Consider the following 19,654-nt stretch of genomic DNA (forward strand, 5'->3'; position numbering starts at 1 on the left):
GACCACAGTCAGATGAGATGCTGCTGTGAGGAAACAAATCACCTCTTCTGCATTCTGTTCAGATTAAAAAATCCAGATTAAAGGCCTGACACCGGAAAGTACAGTGAGACTCAAACGCATCATATTGCATGTACAGTAAATAAGCTTCAACATGTCATGGATGAATTATAGAGAGAGAATTATAATGCAGTGAAATGGATCATAACGTTACTCACGTCACCTATAGAGCTTCTGTCAATAATAATACAAAAATAAATCCTGTGTCTTATGATTCGTGCAGTCGGATTCCGGTCGCTCGACCATCTGCACGAGACCTTCACGGTTCCGAACCGGGGGCCACCGGTCGATCGGCACAAAGCCGCGTCTCATCCACCGCGGCGGGTGGAGATGAAGCCTCAGGCGGAGTCTGGTCTCCGGGAGAGAGAAAAGCGTCTTACCGTCCGTCGGTGCGGTGCGAGGAGCGGAGCGGCGGGATGGAGGGATGGAGGGAGGGGCGGTGCTGATGCTGCGGAGGAGGAGGAGGAGGAGGAGGAGGATGGAGCGCGCGGTGGAGCGGCCCGGTACTGAGCTCGACACCTACACCCTGCTATCGCAAGTACGGCTCGTGCTGCGTTCAGGGACGCGTGGGAAACACTCGCGCTTGACCCGGAGGCGTTCAAGGGAATCGGGGAAAAAGAGGGACTTTTGACGTTAAAGTCGTTAATTGTCAAAAAAGGTCAAACGTGTGAGGATTTTTGTCTAATGTGACAATGAATTAAACATCTTTGGGTTTTGTAACTGTTGATCAGGCGAAACAATCTATTTCAAATTGTCATAAATGAGTCTGGGAAATTTCTCAGACCAACAAAACTAATCAGCAGATCAATCAGTGATGACAATTAATCAGTAGATGAAGCCCAAGTGTCAACATCTGAACAAAAAGCTAAAATCATAAAATTCATTGTACATTTGTGATATTTATATTCCTTATACCGGTGTAGTGTAAAGTACATCTACCGACCTACTGAATCTTCTACCTACCTACCGACTTGTATGCGATAATGAGCTTCATCCAGAGCTGCAGCCATTTATTAGAAATACGGCGCTGCGGTGAGGTTTGTCTGAGGCCGACAACACGTTGAGAACGAGGTCGTTCGTCGGTTCACCGCTGGTCACATCTCCCTGGATTTCCAAAGATGGCCGGACAACGACGTAACATCTCGAGTATCTTCTTCGATTTTACACTTTGAAAGCATTTAAATGCTGCGTTCAGCTTCAGTCGGGTTGGGGTTCGTTGTCGTTGCAGACAAAAGTGAACGTCAAATGACAACTTTTTTATCAAAATATCAAAATCAATTCAGCAAAAATTAGGAATATATTGGTTTTAAAAACAAATAATCACCAAATATTTACTCCGCCAAATTTCAATATCTGCCTCCGTCAGAGGAAACAGAAACAGGTGCCCAAAACGGGCAAGAAGAAGAATTGGCTCATTCTAAAGTCACGAAAAACACATTTTTTTCTATTTTGAGGTAATTATAAACTAATGAAAACACCATGAAGAATATTATATTCCATTTCTGCCAATAGATCCTCACAGGACCTTTTTGTTTACTCTCCTTTAACCTCTGCTTTGGTCTCCGCCACCAACTCCTGAGGACAATATCTGGTCCTTTAACTAAAGAATGTTCTGATTTCAGGTGAGTATCAATAATTTAGTTTTTTCTGCCGCATGGAAACGGCGTTTAGAGAATGTTGAGAGTGTTGAGACCAAACTTTGAGCAAACAGCGATGGAAAAGCTCAGAGGAGCTGCAGAGTCGGGTGATAACTCTGTTTGGTGGTGATGACCATTGACATTGTATACGACAACAACAACTGTAAGTTTGACAGCAGTAAAAAGCAGAAAGGCCAAACGTCCATTCATACTATTCACGTTAAATCTGCACTAAAGAAAACTTTTAAACTTTTGTTTAGTTTTTCCTGTTTTCTGTTTTTTTCCCCCTTTTAGAAACTTGTCTCTGACCCACGTGCATCATTCTACAAATATCAGAATCACCATCACGTTAATCTCTTTAAAATCTCTACATTAATCCCAGATACCAGGTTTTGCGGTGGACGACGTAGTTTATCCGGACAAATGAATCAAATAATATACTCAGACTTGGAAGCGAAGTGGATCATCTGTTTCTGGGTTTCTCACACAGCTGTGAGTCAAACAGCAGCTGCAGGGCGCGACGGAGGCAAACTGAAATAGACTGTAAGCTCCTTTAGTTTGACTCACTGTAAAATATGAATCATGACATCTAGCTAACACAGAGCGAGAGAGAGAGAGAGAGAGAGAGAGAGAGGTGGGTGTCACACTGTGTTACACTTTAAAAAGTCTAAGAGTCTAGACGTTTCACATCCTTTTGTATTTTAAATAACATCTTGACTTTTTTTGGATCACACAGGAAATGACTGTCTTTGATACAGAAATATCTCACAGAAGAGAGGAAGAAAAAAAATCCATAAAGTTAAAAATGATGAGCTTGTCACTTCATCTTGTCTACGACAGCGAATGACAGACGTCTTCCTCATCCTCCAGGTCACCTCAGAATATAAAAATAGGAAAAAGTATTTTCATCAGGAAACATATTACTGTTTATGGATTTGTTTCCATCCTACTCACAATAACCACGTTTACATTTCATAAACTGGTTTTTACATGAATGTCATTCTAACTCGTGTCATTTACCAGTTTATTTATGCTGAAATCAAAGACAGTGAATAAAGATGGACGACATGACAGTTCCTTTAAAAGGGAAGCCAAATCATCCTGATCGCCCCCTGGTGTCTGGCTGCAGTATAGGTCATAAGCCCCGCCCCCTCCCCCATGTTATTGGATGGGACATGGACCAAACAAAAAACCCACTGTATACGTGAAATAACTTTTATCAGAGATGTTTCTGTCATGTGAGGTCGTTCTCATCACACGGATGTTTGTTCGCGTGTTCATGTTAATGATGAATCAGCGGACACTGACTTGCGATTGGTGGAGAGCGCGTGAGGGGGGTGGGACCTCGATACCAAGGCTCCGCCTCCACAATCACGACTGCACAGACAAACTAATCCAAATGGTTGGAAATCTTATGTAATTAAAATACATAAATCTTTTTTTAATCAACTGCACTGAAGCAGAGAATCAAACATGCGAGACTTTGGAATGCCATTTTAGCCAATATTGAAATATATGGAATAAAAACATAAGTAAATATATATGTCTATGGAATACATCCTGAAATAAATAATTGAGGCAATAAATAAATATATAATAAATAAAATAAATTATAAATAAAATATAAATATATAAATATAAATGAGTCAACTAGTTAAATAAATAAATAAATAGTTTTTTCTTTTATTTATTTCCGGGGACTTTTAATTCCTAATGCCACATTTATTATTTAGTTCCCTTTCTCATATGCAAATCAGGGGGCGTGGCTATAGATTCAGAGCTGTGCGCAAAAAAAAGACCACGGAATGGCAATAGTTTGAAGAGTGCGAGGATGTCGGCGGGCTCCGAGAGGTGGCATGACTCAAGGGATATATATATATATTATAAACTATGATAACACTTTGTCATTTTAGGAAGTGTGAAAATGTAATAGGGGGTCTTCATTTCCAGCAGGGAGTTGCCGTTGGTGTTTCAAATTGCCTCCGTTAGTGAAACTCAAGTTCATCACAGTGAGTCTGTGGCGGCGGCAGCACTGATGCAGCCTCGTCTCCGGTGACCGCTCATCCTCCTCTGAATGTCACGCAGCTGCTCGCTGCCACGCCCTTCTCCTCCAGACTCGATTCTCTCTCTCTCTCTCTCCCCTGAATGTCTCATTTCCTCCTCCTCCTCACGTCACTCTCCACTCTCTCCATAGAGAGAGGGAGCGAGCGGTTGGTCAAGGTCACGTGGTTCGTCAGCATATCCGTGGACTTGCTGTGTTTTCGGAGGCGCGCGTGGAGGATTACCGCCGTGACCGGCAGCTTCCGCCGTTGATCCGTGTCCGTGTGCAGCAGCAGCTGTTTCCTCTCTCTGGCCGAGTGTGAGTGAGAGTGAGAACTAACCCGAGGTGAAACTACTGTCGCACACATTTATGGGAAACAGATTCCTCGAAACTACATTTGTGCATTTTACAATGAAAAGCCTCTAAAAGACCAGTTTCATATTTCATATACTGCAGATCCAATTTGATAACAGTGTAGTTGCATCACAACGTACGTGATCTCAAGGCAGTTTTACGTCAGTGCTCTGGACATTTTTTCATTTTTGAACTTTTCCCTGCCGGAGCTCTGTCGTCAAATGTCCGGAAAATCTGCTGAAAAGTTCCCAGCGAGCGACGGATGCGGCACTTGAAGAATACGAATATTTCAGGAGGGAAAGAGAGTTGTCATCCACGCGGAAGACGCCGACGAATGATGCGAAACAAAACTTAATGAGCACAAACAAGCTTGTGTGAAAATCCCCTTCTTGCGTTTTGGTTTGAACGCATCGTTACGATATCATGGCGAAACCCCGTCAGTTCCCACAAAGAGAAGTGGATTTGAGAAGAGGGAATCTGCCTCGACCGGTCGGGGGGAGAGGAGAGAGACGGGGGAGGAGAGAGAGAGAGAGAGACCAGACGAACCTCATGAAGTGATGTAATGTGTTCGTCCTTCACCCCGAGGACGTGACAAACGTCCCCACAGACTCTCGTCTTCCACAGTCCAGTTCACGTTACAGTCATCTGACTGTCTCCCACAAACTTTAGTGCATTAGTGTGTGTAGATATGTATGTGAGTGTGCGTGTGTGTGTGTGTGTGTCGTCAGGTCCAGACGCAGTGGCCCCTCCCTCTTGACGTACAGCTCTGTCTGCAGAGAGGACGGATCAATAACGACCGCTGAATTATTAATCAGCATCCGTCCTCTGAAACCACACCCAGGACAAAACGCTGTTTCATCACTCACGGACACTTTTTCTTTTTCAAAGCATGTCATTAAAATGTTATCTACTCATCAGATGAGGAACTTTTAAATTCATTTACTTGCTGCTGTGACCTGTGACCTGTGACCTGTGACCTGCTGTAAACATCTCTGAACCTTTTCTTCAGGCAGAAATCAATAAAGAAAGAAACACGAGCTGCTGATGTTTCAGAAGCTTCATCAGAAACATCACGAGGGGGAAAAGAGAGAACAAGAACAAATGACAATACATGTTGTAAGTGTAGTTACATCTGACACGAGGCAATGTCTTCACCATCTGTCTGTCTGTCTGACTGTCTGTCTGACTGACTGTCTGTCTGACTGTCTGTCATTCTGTCTGTCTGTCTGACTGTCTGTCTGACTGACTGTCTGTCATTATTTCTGTCTGTCTGTCTGTCTGTCATTCTGTCTGTCTGTCTGTCTGACTGTCTGTCTTCACCATCTGTCTGTCTGTCTGACTGACTGTCTGTCTGTCTGTCTGTCTGACTGTCTGTCATTCTGTCTGTCTGTCTGACTGTCTGTCTGACTGACTGTCTGTCTGACTGACTATCTGTCTGACTGTCTGTCATTCTGTCTGTCTGTCTGTCTGTCTGACTGACTGTCTGTCATTCTGTCTGTCTGTCTGTCATTCTGTCTGTCTGTCTGTCATATGAGACATGTTCTGCTCATATTCAGGTTCATCATTTTAATGTTGGGTTATTACTGGTAAAGGTTCACATGCTCTGATGTTCAGTTTCCTGCAGATCCTCTTTCACAGCCTCTTGTCTCTTTAAGGCCCCTCCCTCCAATAATGCCCAGTCTGCTCTGATTGGCCGGTTGGCTCCACTCTGTTGTGATTGGTCGAAGTTCTCTCGCTCTCGCCTTACCCGGTGTTGTTGAAGGGGGCGTGTTAGACTAGCCCAATGACATGATTTATGCTCTTCTGTGACATGGTGATGTCACAATGTGACGGTCGTATCGTCCGGACGACCGACGAGTCGTTTCAGGAGCAGAGTTCTACCACCAACTTTGTTTTTGTTTTCTTTAACAGAATTTTTACCTTTAAAAAAGAACAACCTATAACACACTCGAGGAAAAAAGGGAAAAAAGTGAAAAGCAGAAGACGTCTCCGACTGTAGAGTCTTGTCGGAGCGATACGATCTCCACTGAGACACGTTCAGGTTCAATAAAGGAGCAATGCAGCTGTCAGACAGGAACTACAACCTGCTGAGTGATGTCACCGCCTCCACCTTCATTACTCTGGAAGGGTGTTTGCTCGGCACTTTTCCTTCCATTCCACGTCCTGCCAGCGTGTGTGTGTGTGTGTGTGTGTGTGTGTGTGTCTTTAATAATAATGCTGCCCATCTGTGCCGACGGCCTCTCAGCCGCCACTCATCTCTGTCTCGCTCTCTGACCACACGTTCGCAGGGCGAGGTCGAGCGGTGTCATGTAGCGAACACTCTCTCTCTGCTCTCTACATCGCACGTGTTCATCGTTCAGTCTGGTGACACATTGTAATGTAATTGTTTGTTCAACGGGGATATGTTTATTAAATTTACAGAATTAGCAAATCACAAATACGCTGACACTGAACGTATCAGTAAGATAAGTCACTTTCTGACGGCATCTGGTGGTAAAGTTGCAAACCGCAACCAACCGAGCGACCGACAGGGGACACTTTACGGCGGCGCACCGCTGATTCCATTTCTGGTTTCCGGCAGCGTCTGAAAATTCTACGTGAACGTGATGTATTCTAGTTCAACATCCGTATTCAACACGACGTAGAAACATGGAGACTCACACGGAGGTCGGTCCACCTCATGTGACTATATCTAACTCATTATATATGAGTTAACTATGTGTTTATACATATATAAACACATAGTTATGGACAATATGGACAATATATTCAACTCTACGTTCTTCTGAATATGACACACTGTAGCTGTAAGGTCAGTGAAAGATCCACGTCTGGTTTAATGTACAAAAAGTATTTTTAATGTCGCAGAAATTTTACATTTTACAAAAAAAGTCACAACACAAGGAAAAGGGGAAAAACCTGACAGCACTAAATTCAATATAAATATATATTATTTTGCAATATTCAACTATTTATTTGGGCGACGAGCAGTAATATTGAAATATTGACGCATCGACGTGAGGATGAATTCACGGCTGCAGATTTACAGTGTGTGTGTTGTCGTGTGTGAGCACAGACGTGATGACTCCATCTCCCCTGAGGATAGATCCTGTTCATGAGCCACCAGGCTCCACTGAGTCTTTATTAGATCCACCGTGGGTGACAACAGCTGCATTCATGGAACCCTGACTGACACCTTCATCCTCCCCCTCCTCCTCCTCCTCCTCCCCCTCCTCTTCTTCCTCTTCCTTATCCTCCCCCTCCTCCTCCTCCTCCTCCCCCTCCTCCTCTTCCTCTTCCTTATCCTCCTCTTCCTCCTCCTCTTCCTCTGCCTTCTCTTCCTCCTCCTCCTCCTCCTCCTCCTCCCCCTCCTCTTCTTCCTCTTCCTTATCCTCCCCCTCCTCCTCCTCCTCCTCCCCCTCCTCCTCTTCCTCTGCCTTCTCTTCCTCCTCCTCCTCCTCCTCCTCCTCCCCCTCCTCTTCTTCCTCTTCCTTATCCTCCTCCTCCTCCTCCCCCTCCTCTTCTTCCTCTTCCTTATCCTCCTCTTCCTCTGCCTTCTCTTCCTCCTCCTCCTCCTCCTCCTCCTCCCCCTCCTCTTCTTCCTCTTCCTTATCCTCCCCCTCCTCTTCTTCCTCTTCCTTATCCTCCTCCTCCTCCTCCTCCTCCCCCTCCTCCTCTTCCTCTGCCTTCTCTTCCTCCTCCTCCTCTTCCTCCTCCTCCACCTTCCTCCTCCTCCTCTTCATCCTCCTCCTCCTCTTCTTCTTCTTCATCCTCCTCCTCCTCTTCTTCTTCCTCCTCCTCCCCCTCCTCTTCTTCCTCTTCCTTATCCTCCCCCTCCTCCTCTTCCTCTGCCTTCTCTTCCTCCTCCTCCTCCTCTTCCTCCTCTTCCTCCTCCTCCTCTTCCTCCTCCTCCTCCTCTTCCTCCCCCTCCTCCTCCTCTTCCTCCTCCTCCTCTTCCTCCTCTTCCTCCTCCTCCTCTTCCTCCTCCTCCTCCTCTCCTGGGATATAGAGCATGTCCGTCCCCGTGTCTCACCGGTCCATCGGGACACATACTGCTGCGATGCCGAGGCCTGAGACACTAACTGGACGCGAAGTGCTGGACGCGCTCATTACCTGTGTGTCACACTTCATCCTCTTCATCATGACGCGACGGAGCGTCGAAGGAAACTGTGGCCGTCTCCGGGGTTTGCACATTGAGGAGAACGAGAAGGAGGAGGAGGAGAGTTTTGACTTCCTGCCACAGTTCACCTCATTATCTGATCTATTTCGGGACCTTAGACACAAGATAACTGCCCCAAGTGGACAAACAAAAGTCCCCAAGCCCACGGTTCATTACACATCATTTCAATAATTTGATTTGAAGCAAATTAGCCCCAATGGAACACAACATCAACCATGTCGATGTGTTGCGTCAACCTGGTTACACTTTTTTCTTTGTCAATCAACTAACACAGTAGGAAATCGCTGAGGCTGCAGTTAATTGGCATCAACATCAAATCCTGCAGATTATTGTCGCTGCTTAAAACATCTCTGTGTCATCAATCCCCACGTCGTCCTCCCTCAGGATCTTTGAACGCGTATCGGTCGGTGACGTGAGCGCTGAAGGGAAAATCTTCAATCCCAGACTTTTTTCAAAACCATTTGAAAACGCTCACAAACCGCCGACTGTTCCTCCGATCACGTGATGAGCCGTCAGCGGAGGGAGGCCTCTCCCTGCCACACGTCGGCCATGGTGACTGTGCACTCCTCCACCAAGCGCTCATTAGTATTCAAGGCACACGCGCGAGGAGGAGGAGGAGCGTCGGCCGGCAGCCAATCCCGTGAGGAGCTTTTGTGTTGTGGCCGTGCGAGGTTCCTCTCAAGAGTAAACACCAATCACAGGAGCTAGTTTCTGAAACCTGGCGATGAAAGGAGCCGGGTGGGCTCGGAGCGACTGACCTTCAGGCCCTCGAGGGCGAACTCGCCTCTGAGGACGTTTCCTTCTCTTTTGTTTTTAACTGCCTGGATCTGATCAATTTTTCCAATGTGACCTCTGGCCTGCACGCCTCCCTCCCACCTCGTCCTCCACCTCGCTGAGCTGCGACGACCCCTCTGGGGCTCGGCAGAGACACATTATTATTTCTCAGGAGGAAGCGGATGAAAGGTTTTAATGGAGATAACTGGCTCCCTTTTATTGGCTGCTCTCGCCACACAACATCAGCAGGTCCTCAATTACTGAGCTGCTCCTCCGCCTCCTCCTCTTCCTCCTCCTCCTCCTCCTCCTCCTCCTCCTCTTCCTCCCCCTCCTCCTCCTCTTCCTCCTCCTCCTCTTCCTCCTCCTCTTCCTCCTCTTCCTCCTCCTCCTCCTCTTCCTCCTCCTCCTCCTCCTCTTCCTCTAATTCCTCCTCCTCCTCCTCTAAACGCCCAACAATTGATCAGTCAGTTCCTCAGTTCACAAGTTGATGCTTCAAAACCGCTGATGTAGATGAAGGGTTTTATCATGTGTAACACCAGAAAGCTGCTCAACGAATCATAAAATCTTCCTGTGAAAACCACAGATTTCTTCCCTGAACGCACAATCCTCACGCCTCCTCCTCTACGTTGGTCTAATGAAGCTGCGGATGTTTCCTGCAGCTCCTCTTTTACAACGCCTGTCTGAAACACTGTCTCTTTAAGGCCCCTCCCTCCCGATGTGGCCCAGTGTGCTCTGATTGGCCGGCTGGCTCCACGCTGTTGTGATTGGTCGAACGGTTCCAGCGCGTGTGGGAAGTTCTCTCGTTCTCTCGCTTCACCCGGCTTTCGTTGGGGGCGTGTCAGACTAGTCGCTAGACGTGTTTTATGCACGTCCGTCATACGGTGATGTCACCATGTTACAGGAAGTAACGGACGACTGGCGAATGGTTTCAGGAGCTTCAGAAGCAGAGTTTCTTGTCGGGGGAGAGGAGCTCCCTTTACACAACCTATGGGCTTTTTTAAACTTTTATATTCACAAAAAACCCATAACACTGTTTAGCCAGTGCTTCAGTTTCGTCCCTCACTCCTGCCGTACCCGTCGCGTCACGTCAGCCTCCATTTAGTTCTGTTCGTATGACTCGTTTGTCCTGGTCCCATGAAGTTGGACCTGGAAACTGAACTCATGAAACCTGTGCCCGCCCTGCTCTCTGGAAACAGGACGAGCGAATGAGCTCCACATCGTGTCACAGCAAATATAACAAATATCCTAAAACGCTCCTCAGCAGCTCCAGCTCCAGGACTTCAGGGACGGAGGTTCGCTGCGGCCATTTTGGCTCCGACTGTTCGTCTTGATGCGAACCCGTTTGAGGTCGGCGCCTCGGGCAACACAACCTTTTCAATGTGCTCACTGTCTGGACTGAACGTTTCTCAGTCACACACACACATCGGCGTTTCGATATCGACTCAATAAAGAGCTCCGGTGCAGTTTTCTCTCTTCAATCGTATCGAATTACTGCGAATGTTGATACGTCCGGACAAATCCTGCCCTACTGAAATACTATAGTGTGTGTGTGTGTGTGTGTGTGTGTGTGTGTGTGTGTGTGTGTGTGTGTTTGCATTAGGATGCGGCACTCGTCATGTGATGCGTCCAGCGGTGTGTGTTCACCCTCATCGTTTACTGCAGGATGAGATTTCAGAGAGAGAGAGAATGAGAGAGAGAGAGAGAGAGAGAGAGAGAGAGAGAGAGAGAGAGAGACTGATCGATAGGATCAATAGCAGTTGGTGCCTCTCTCTCTCTCTCTCTCTCTCTCTCTCTCTCTCTGCACGAGGACCTGATTGAATCCTCCATCTGCTGCGTACGGTTGATATTTTTCCTCAATCACTACATTTATGCAAACAACAAATTGATGAATCAGATTTCAGTATTAATTAATAATAAGTAATAAGTAATTACAGTAGTTCTGCAGTAACCAGATAAATCTCCTCACGTCTTCTTTGTTTTCATTCTGCAGAGGCTTCATTCAGAATTCACAACTGAACTGAACCTGTTTTAAGACGTTATTGACAATCAGTAAAAAAAAATTTAAAAAATCAATAAAGGCAAATCTGGTTCAAGTTACATCAAAAAGTCATCAACAAACAATCTTTCTCCAAAATCGGTTACTGCCCCTTTAGAGGCCACAGCCTACAGCTCGCAGCCACGATCCAGTACATCAGCTGACGGCTGATCCTCCGCCTACGCTTCCTGCTTTCACCGCCCGCCACTTCTCAACCCGGCCCCTCCTCATCATGCATCCGACTCAATCAATGTCACACGTTGTCACTGACGCCTGCTCTGTTCTGCACCAGGGGATTTCTTTTTGTTTAGCTGCCTCCCCCCCTTGCCTCACGTTCCATGAAAGCTCACATGGAAAGGGTGGGGAGGCGTGCTCTGCCTACCTCAGACTCTCCACGTGTGCCTCTGTTGCGAGCTGCGTTTGATTTTTAAAGGTGTTTTGTTACTTGAGATACTTGAACTTTACCGAGAGAAACAGCCCTCGCGTCAAAAGACAAACTTCTCTTTGCGTTAGCACAACCGGCCACATGGGAGGAGACGTTCACCAACACCTAGCTGCTTTTCAGAGATACCTTTAGTTTCCTCCTCCTCAGCTGTTCATTGGACAACGGGCTACAAAAAAATGTTGTGATTTAAGCGTTTTTTAACAAAGAGAGCAAACGAGCTCCGTTCTCAATCCAGCGCGGAGCCTCATCTAATATTCCTCCAGCGATCACGTTGGGCCTTCTATGGATTCCTAAGCCTGACATGTAGGAGGAGCCAGATCAATACGAGGCCGTGTCAGATATATCGCACCAGTGCACGTGTGGAGATCAGAGAAGAAGAAGACTGAGTGGGATCTGATCGGCCCAGAGGCTGCAGGGCCACGAGACGATGGCAAGGCTGCAGCTTCACACTGCTGCGACTGTATTTACTGTAGTGGACAAGATTCAACGATTCCGACTGACTGACCTTTGACGTGTGCTGAGAACTGAGCGGTGTGTCTGGTCTCGAACGCCTGCAGCTCTTTGTTCAGGCCACAAACGGTCAGATCCACGTTCCACGAGCGCAAACCTGTGAGAAACACACAGAGAGAAAATGAATCAAACATTGTGATTCTTTCATCCGTCAGCAGAGAATCTGTGGCCGAAAACATAAACTACTGTCACTTCTGTGGAGTCGATGTCCGACTTGTGTCTGTGTTTATTTGCAGCACTGAGAAAAAAAGTATAGTAGATTATACTCACGATTTATAAAGTAAATTAGAGAGTAAATGAGCAACAGTGCAACTTAATGTCCAAAACCAACCGATCATATATTTATTATTCAGAAAATTTCCTTTTGGTCTGACAATAATTTGTCACGTTTTAATTTTTCTACATGATTTTTTAAAAATGAAACAAAGGTTTAATAGTTGTAGTATGTGACTGGAGGTCGCTGTATTCAGCCACGCTACCACATTACACACATTGTGAACTGAGGTTCATTTAATTTATGATGAAATATGAATAATTTACCCCGATTCTGAACTCGGCGTGTTCAGAATCGTGGGATTTCTGACAACTACAACAGAGGAGGGTTACAGAGTAAGTACAGCTACTCAAGTTTTTAAAGGTATTTAAGTACATTAATAATTTGTACATGAGCATTTTCATTTTAAAATACAAATTTTCCTGTGATAGACTGGAGAAAAACCTTCAAAAGGACGAGCGGTAAAGCTAACGGATTCATTTGACACTAATGGAAACACATTTCTTATCATATTCATACTTTTTACATACAAAACAAATGATGAGCTCATAAAATATGATCTTGAGCTATATTATTACTCGACCTAGTGAAGTATTAAGTAGCTAGAATTGGCTCCACGTTGACAAACTACAACGGCAAAATTCTGCTCACATGTACATGATCAGTAAACATATACAATCTGTGATTTGACATCAAACTGAAAGGATTTATTCTACATAATGATAATAATAGCACTTGTTAATAATATCTCACTTCTCTTACCTTTGTTATTTTTTGAAATCAGGTCTTTAATTGCTACTGGAGTATTTATTTTACATTATGATTTGTGATTTGTTTTTTTTGTTTTTTACAATTTTAACTAAACACAAATAAAAATGAATCACAAACAATTAAGAAATAACTCTTAACAGAGGACCGAAAATAAATTAATGAATAGAAAATCAATAAAGAGACATTTTAAAAGGAGGTGCATGCAGTTTAATAATAATAATACATTTAAAAAACAAAGACAAAGACCAAAAGAACCCAAGAAGACAGAAAGAAAAGAAGAAAAAAAAAGCCAAACCTGCCCACGGGGCGTTTCAATGCCAGATTTTCTAGGTAAGTACAATGATTTGTGTCGTTTTATTGAAATGATAGATCAGTTATCAATCTTCCACGACCAGACAGTTTATAAGGAACTGTCGGGGTGTCAGGCCTCCACGAGATTAACAAATGATATACGTTTCTTCTATGCGACATAATTCAAACTTACAGATACAGTGGATGAAATGTCTGCTGACTGTAACAGACACTGTATAGTAGATATGCTATAACTCCCTAAATTGCCTTGAACTACTTGTTTTCTTTTTACAGATTCCTGAGTTGAACAGATCTGTGAGACGGAAGATGGAGGTTCCTCCCCCGACCCCCCCGCCCTCCTCACCTTGTGTGATCTGCTTCCTGGCCGCGTCGAGGTGATGGCTGGTGGAAACCTCTCCGACCACGATCAGCATGCGATGGCGTCTGTGCTGCGGCGCTGCTGCTGCTGCTGCTGCTGCGGCTCGGCGCTGTCCATGGTGCTGAACGGAGACGGGCTCTGCCTGCTCCGCTGCTGCTGCTGCTGCTGCGATGGGGATCTCCATGGTAACAGGGGAGCCACCGGCCGACACTGAGCACTTCTCCATTTCCATGACAACTGCATCCGGAGCAAAGCGCCCATGACGGTGCAGGGCGAGGTGGGCGTGACTCCGCCGGGTGGCACGCGTGTGATTGGCCCGCAGGTTATGTGGCTATTTGATGTCTCAACGTGTCATTGGACGAAAGGGAAAAGAGGGACATGGGAATTTATCTTCATCCTGTTTCCTACGTGACCCTGTGGAAACACATATCGCCGATGAAGACAAGGGTAAAGGTGATGAAGAGGACAGAGAAGATGAAGATGTTATTATATGAACTAAAGGTCGAGAATCAATGTGTGGAAACATCCACGTGACCGTCAGCGAGCGTGTACAGCGAGTCGTTGTGGGGGTTAACTGTCACTTAGTGTCACTTACTGTACAGTCCCGTGGTTCTCATATTGATCCGCGGTGTCAGACGACTGCTCACAAAGACTCTATTTATATCCGTGTCGCTGCGAGTACCAGGCCGCGGGTTCTGTTCGCTGGACTGACACATCTTTGTTCCCGTCTGAGCAGAGACCATCAGTGACAACAAAGACTCAACAGCCAGCAAAGAGAAAAACACTGTTATTTTAGGATTCAAGAGACGTTTGAATCGGATCATTATGAGGCAGGAACGCTGCGAGGCGGAAGAAAAGCTATTCCACCCATTACACACACACACACACACAGTAAACTGCATTTGTATACAAATATAAAGGATGTGACAATGTTCTTTCTTATTATAGTTAGATATTTGAATGTTGAGATGATGTGAATAGGGGGAGGGAGGGGTGAAGGGATGAGGGTGGAGGGACGAAGGGTCGAAGAGTCAATGGATGAAGAGTCAATGGATGAAGAGTCAAGGGATGAAGAGTCAATGGATGAATAGTCAAGGGATGAAGATTCAATGGATGAAGAGTCAAGGGATGAAGAGTAGGTCCTTGTTCCTGAACCTTGTTATTAAACTTCATTTAAACCGCCGCTGGAAATAGTCAGAACAAATGCAATATTTCCTCATGTTTGAGTAAAGGTTTGATTAAACAAAGATGGTACCCGGGTGTTTCAGGAAGTTGTTTAACCTGTTTTAAATGTTTTCTCATCCACTTTACAGACGCATGTCGTCAGTAAGAACCAAAAGGATTCGAGGCTGAGAGGCCGAGACAGGACAGAGTCAAGTCAGAACAGACTGAGACACAGAGTGATTTACAGTAAGAATATAGAATAATTCCAGCCTCATCCAGCACATACAAGAGAAGAAAAACTCACTATCCAACATGAAGAGACACAGCAGCTCTGAAAGTTACAGCACTTCTCTTGTTTCCTTTTAATGCACAAGAGAACCACACACACACACACACACACACACACACCCACAAACACACACACACACACACACGTGCCTGATCTCTCTAACGTTCATATCACTGCGCCGCTAAAAATACTTCAGACAAATATTCCCTGGCGGGGCCTGTGATGGATGACACGGGTCCTGCACTGCAGATATCACAGCTCTGTTCGGGCCGAGCAGGAAAAGACGAAGGTGGAGAGATTCTGAGAAATAACAACAAAACAACTCGTATTTTGCTGCAGCATCTGGAAATATGAGACCACAAAACCTCTCCTTGGTTATGAGACACATGATTTATGTTGACGTTTCACTTCACTACATCTTTTTTTTTTGGTGTGATTCCATCGACGTTGTATCTTGAAGCTTCTTCACGGAAAGGAGTCGTTCTTTCAGAATCATTCCTCATAATCACTGTTGGAATTTATCGATTCCGAAAGCTGTAGTACAGGGCATCAGCATTATGAATATTGGGTTGATTTGAATACCTACAGTATGGGTGTAATAACAGGGTGAACATACAGTATTCAAAGTATAATCTTACTGGTCCATAAGAGATTCAGGGAAGGTCGTGCTGGTCCAGTCCCATCATCATCATCATCATCATCATCATCATCATCATCATCATCATCATCATCAGTGTGTGTGTGTGTGTGTGTGTGTGTGTGTGTGTGTGTGTGAGAGTGTGTGTGTGTGTGTGTGTGTGTGTGTGTGTGTGTGTGTGTGTGTGTGTGTGTGTGTGTGTGTGTGTGTGTGTGTGTCAGTCACCAGCAGTGAGTCAGCACTCCGGCCTCACACTCTCCAGAGCGTCTGCTGACCCCTGCTGGACGGGTGGAGAGCTACAGGAGCACGTGCTACATTTTTTTTTATAAATACATAGTGTTTGAAAATCAAAAAACACAATCACAGATAAATAACTTCAGTCATTCAAACATAGATGTTGCTCCAGATTGAAGATTATAAAGGGCTTCTATTGTTCTAGTTGTATAAGAATACAAAGTGAAAACATTAATGGCGAATACGAAGAAAGGACAAAAGAAAAATCTGACAATCAAACTGGTTAATGATTGTACAAACAGTGTAAATTCACTTATGAACCTTTATGTTTGTTGCAATTGTAATGTAATCATGTTTGGCAAAAAAAACTAAATCCACTGAACAGACAGATTTTAAACTTTTGTCTCTCAAGTTAAATGTTTAGAAAAGTATTTTTTTCAGTGTCCCAACATGACGAGAAAAAACACTTCTTTAAAAAAATACTTTCTGTCTCTTCAGTATTTTGTCTTCCACACATTTCTTCCACCTTCATATTCCAATATTATGCATAAACGACGACCGAACTATTGCATCCAGTTCGATGAAATAACCACAGAATAAAATTGGCTTCAGAAATAATATTTGTTTATGAATTTATATGAATTTAACAAAACCGACTGAATGACAACAACAAAAAAGGTCGATTTTTTTTTACTCACATAAAAACGTACGTTATTTTTTTCATGTTTTCATCTTTTTTTTTAAAAAAAAAAGTTATTTTAAAGTAAAGTTTAGTAGAAAAATGTCAAAGTTAATTTCTTAATATTTGTAATTTTCTTTCTAAATGGCTGTAGTCCCAGTCGTCCTCCACGCGAGGCAGAGTGTGTCCGACCGCCGGAGGAAATGAGCATCATGGAGACGTTATGATTTTTTTTATTTTTTTTTATTCAATTTTTTTTTTAATGCCTGAGCATCGCGCCGTTGCCATGCGTGTGTATGATTCCACACCCTGACGACGCGCAGCACAACAGCGGCAGCGCGGCGGGACGGTGCGATGGTGGACGCGTTGTCAGCGCAGCCGACGGGACACAGGAGCCAGGCACTGGGGGGGACGAGCCCAGAGCAGCGGACATATTGATTCCTAAGGTAAAAAATAAATAATAATCCCTTGATTTTATTTGAATGCAGTGAATATGGAGACGTCGTGTTTCGTTGGGGGCGCGCGTCGGAGCCGCGTGCGCAGGCTCCCGGTGCGCGCGTCGGAGTGCGCCAGGCTCCGGTGAGACATGTTGGGGTTTGGCTGCGCACTTTTTTTCTTCATGTGGGTGTCAGCTGCGACCTGCAGAGATGACGACGTGCCAGCGCGAGGAGCTGAAGTTCACCCCGGGGCAGCGTCCTGGACATCTCGTATTTCATGTGTCGTTGCTCTTGGAGGCGCCACGACGTGCGCACGGTGGAGTCAGGTGTTTCATCGGCGCTTTGTTCCCTCAGCCAGGACGTCTCCATCTTTAGTTGTTTCCATATTCAAATGCCGGTCGGTGACATGCACGCGCCGCTGTAGAGCAGAGCTGTGTGGCTGCACCTCCAGGTGACCTGGAGCAGAATAAACACATATAGAGTATTTTAATATCAAACACAAGAGGCATGCGGGTGCTATCACAGAGAGAGAGGAGAGCCTCTGATCTGGATTCTGCAAGGGAAAAAATAGCAATTCATACCTTTTCTCAAACTGTATAATGTTGCTTGATGGAGTTACAGTCTGTCGGCAGAGGATTTATTGAACCTTCTGCATCGCGGTATTGAATCATATTTCTCGCAGGATGTCGTTTGAGACCCCATAGGACCGTTTTGTACATGGAATATGAATTCAAACACTTTACTTTTCATTTCAAACGCATCAGGGCCTGTGACGACTTTACTCAAGGGGTCCCTGATGTTCACCCTCCTCCTCCTCCTCCTCCTCCTCATCCTCCCCCCAGGGCCGGATCTTGGTCCCGTGAGGGCCCTGGGGGAACATGACCCCAGCGGCCCTCACATTGTAAGGGCAGGGGGGTCTGGGGGGCCCCAGTGGTTCGCTCACCACATAAGCACTAAGGGCTCTGTCATGAAACTTCCTTTGGAAGTCTTGGACCAAGCACCACGAGTGGTCTGAGGCTTGGAAGCCCCCTGGAAGTCTGAGGGCCCCGGGGAACTGGCCCCCCTGGTCCTCCTCACTTTCCCCCGGCCGCCTCGATCAAGTCAAGCGATCGGTGCTTTGTACTTTCTCTCTCTCTCTCTCTCTTGCGACTAGAACCTCTGTGATCTGTATTTGCATAAACATGCAGACACGCTGCTGTTACAGGAAAATGTGGCTGTCTCCATGGAAACTGCAGGCTTGTCAAACGACGAAGACAAAGTGATGATGCTCGTGGTTAATCTCCGAAACCGTGAGCCAGCGCAGGGGATATTAAAAAGGCATCTGATCCATAAACCCCTGAGCTCGCATGGCAGGTTTTTAATCTCTCACGATCACAGGTACCGACGGAGATCCGCCGTCTGTGGTGACTTCAACACGTCAGACGTCCGGGTTCTTATTTGGAAGAGAAGATGAATCGAGGACATGGACCTGATCCAAATCTGTGAATCAGTGTTTGTGTTTTTCAGGCCAAAGAAAGACGCGGATGAAACCTTCTTTAGGCCTCAAACGTGACGATTAAAATCTACAAATCAAATAGCCGGGTATAGATTCAGCAGACAGAAAAGGAAAATGTGCAGACAATCTCAGAGTCTCTTCAAGCTGAAGGGAAATGAACCCATATGTCATTCTGCCGGAGTCCCTTGAAGGCCCCCAAGGGCCCGTGAAGGTCTCTGAGATGCCGCGTCCTAGATTTATCCTATGATTTATCTTCTTGCAGAGTGTAAAACTCTGAGAGTATATAACATTTGAAACGTTGATGTCCGGGACTGAACTGACCCAGTTTGGGTTCGGTTCAGATCTTAATAAATCTTGGCAGAGTAGAAAATACAAAAGCATGAAACGTAAACACAACTGCAGATATAAAAAAGTGCCCGTGCTTCTGCTCGTAATCCAGATTAGAATAAATAGGACATGATAATAAAAAAAAAGGAGAATAGTCAAATTGAAGTGGAAAAAAACAAGATTTAGTTTTAAATGTATCAACACTGAGAGCAAACTATTGCACATGGGATTATGAAAACTCAAACCGGTTGGATCTTGGATTTGCCAATAATTAGTACCAATAGCCAAAAGTCTATTGATTAATGTGAACGATTTCTTTATTGGCCAAAGCATCAGAGAGACGTTAACAACGTTAATACAATTTTAAATGAAAAAAAAAGGATATTTAATTAAAATAAAGAAAATGCGATCCGTAATATCAGAAACAGAATAAACCAAATAGATAAAAGGAGAAGTTATCATTCCAATTTATATAAAATATATATGTAAACAACGAACATAAAGCTTTTATGTTCATTTTTTACAGTTAAATGATAAAAGTATAAAATCATAATTTATCTGAAAAAAGCCAAACAATAAATTAAAATAAACACCTGCAACCATAAAACTAACCAGCCTTCTCGCGCGACGTCATCGCCACACGC

General features: G+C 45.0%; 1 protein-coding gene across 2 annotated transcripts in view; it reads right to left on the minus strand.

Annotated features, from left to right (window-relative positions):
* map1aa (microtubule-associated protein 1Aa) overlaps positions 1-14,012 on the minus strand; it is a 34,325-nt gene extending 20,313 nt beyond the window's left edge. The window contains exons 1-2 of one of the 2 annotated variants that reach the window (XM_035628917.2): positions 13,734-14,012; positions 12,029-12,130 (exon numbers count right to left, since the gene is read on the minus strand). In XM_035628917.2, coding sequence (XP_035484810.2) covers positions 12,029-12,130; positions 13,734-13,980 — 349 coding nt within the window. In that variant the 5' untranslated portion in view covers positions 13,981-14,012. Of the gene's footprint in view, positions 1-437; positions 569-12,028; positions 12,131-13,733 lie in introns of those variants that run through there. The other variant, XM_047331481.1, reaches the window with a different exon arrangement.
* Between the last annotated feature and the right edge of the window lie 5,642 nt (positions 14,013-19,654).

Source organism: Scophthalmus maximus, chromosome 4, assembly GCF_022379125.1.
Source record: "Scophthalmus maximus strain ysfricsl-2021 chromosome 4, ASM2237912v1, whole genome shotgun sequence".
NCBI lineage: Eukaryota > Metazoa > Chordata > Actinopteri > Pleuronectiformes > Scophthalmidae > Scophthalmus > Scophthalmus maximus.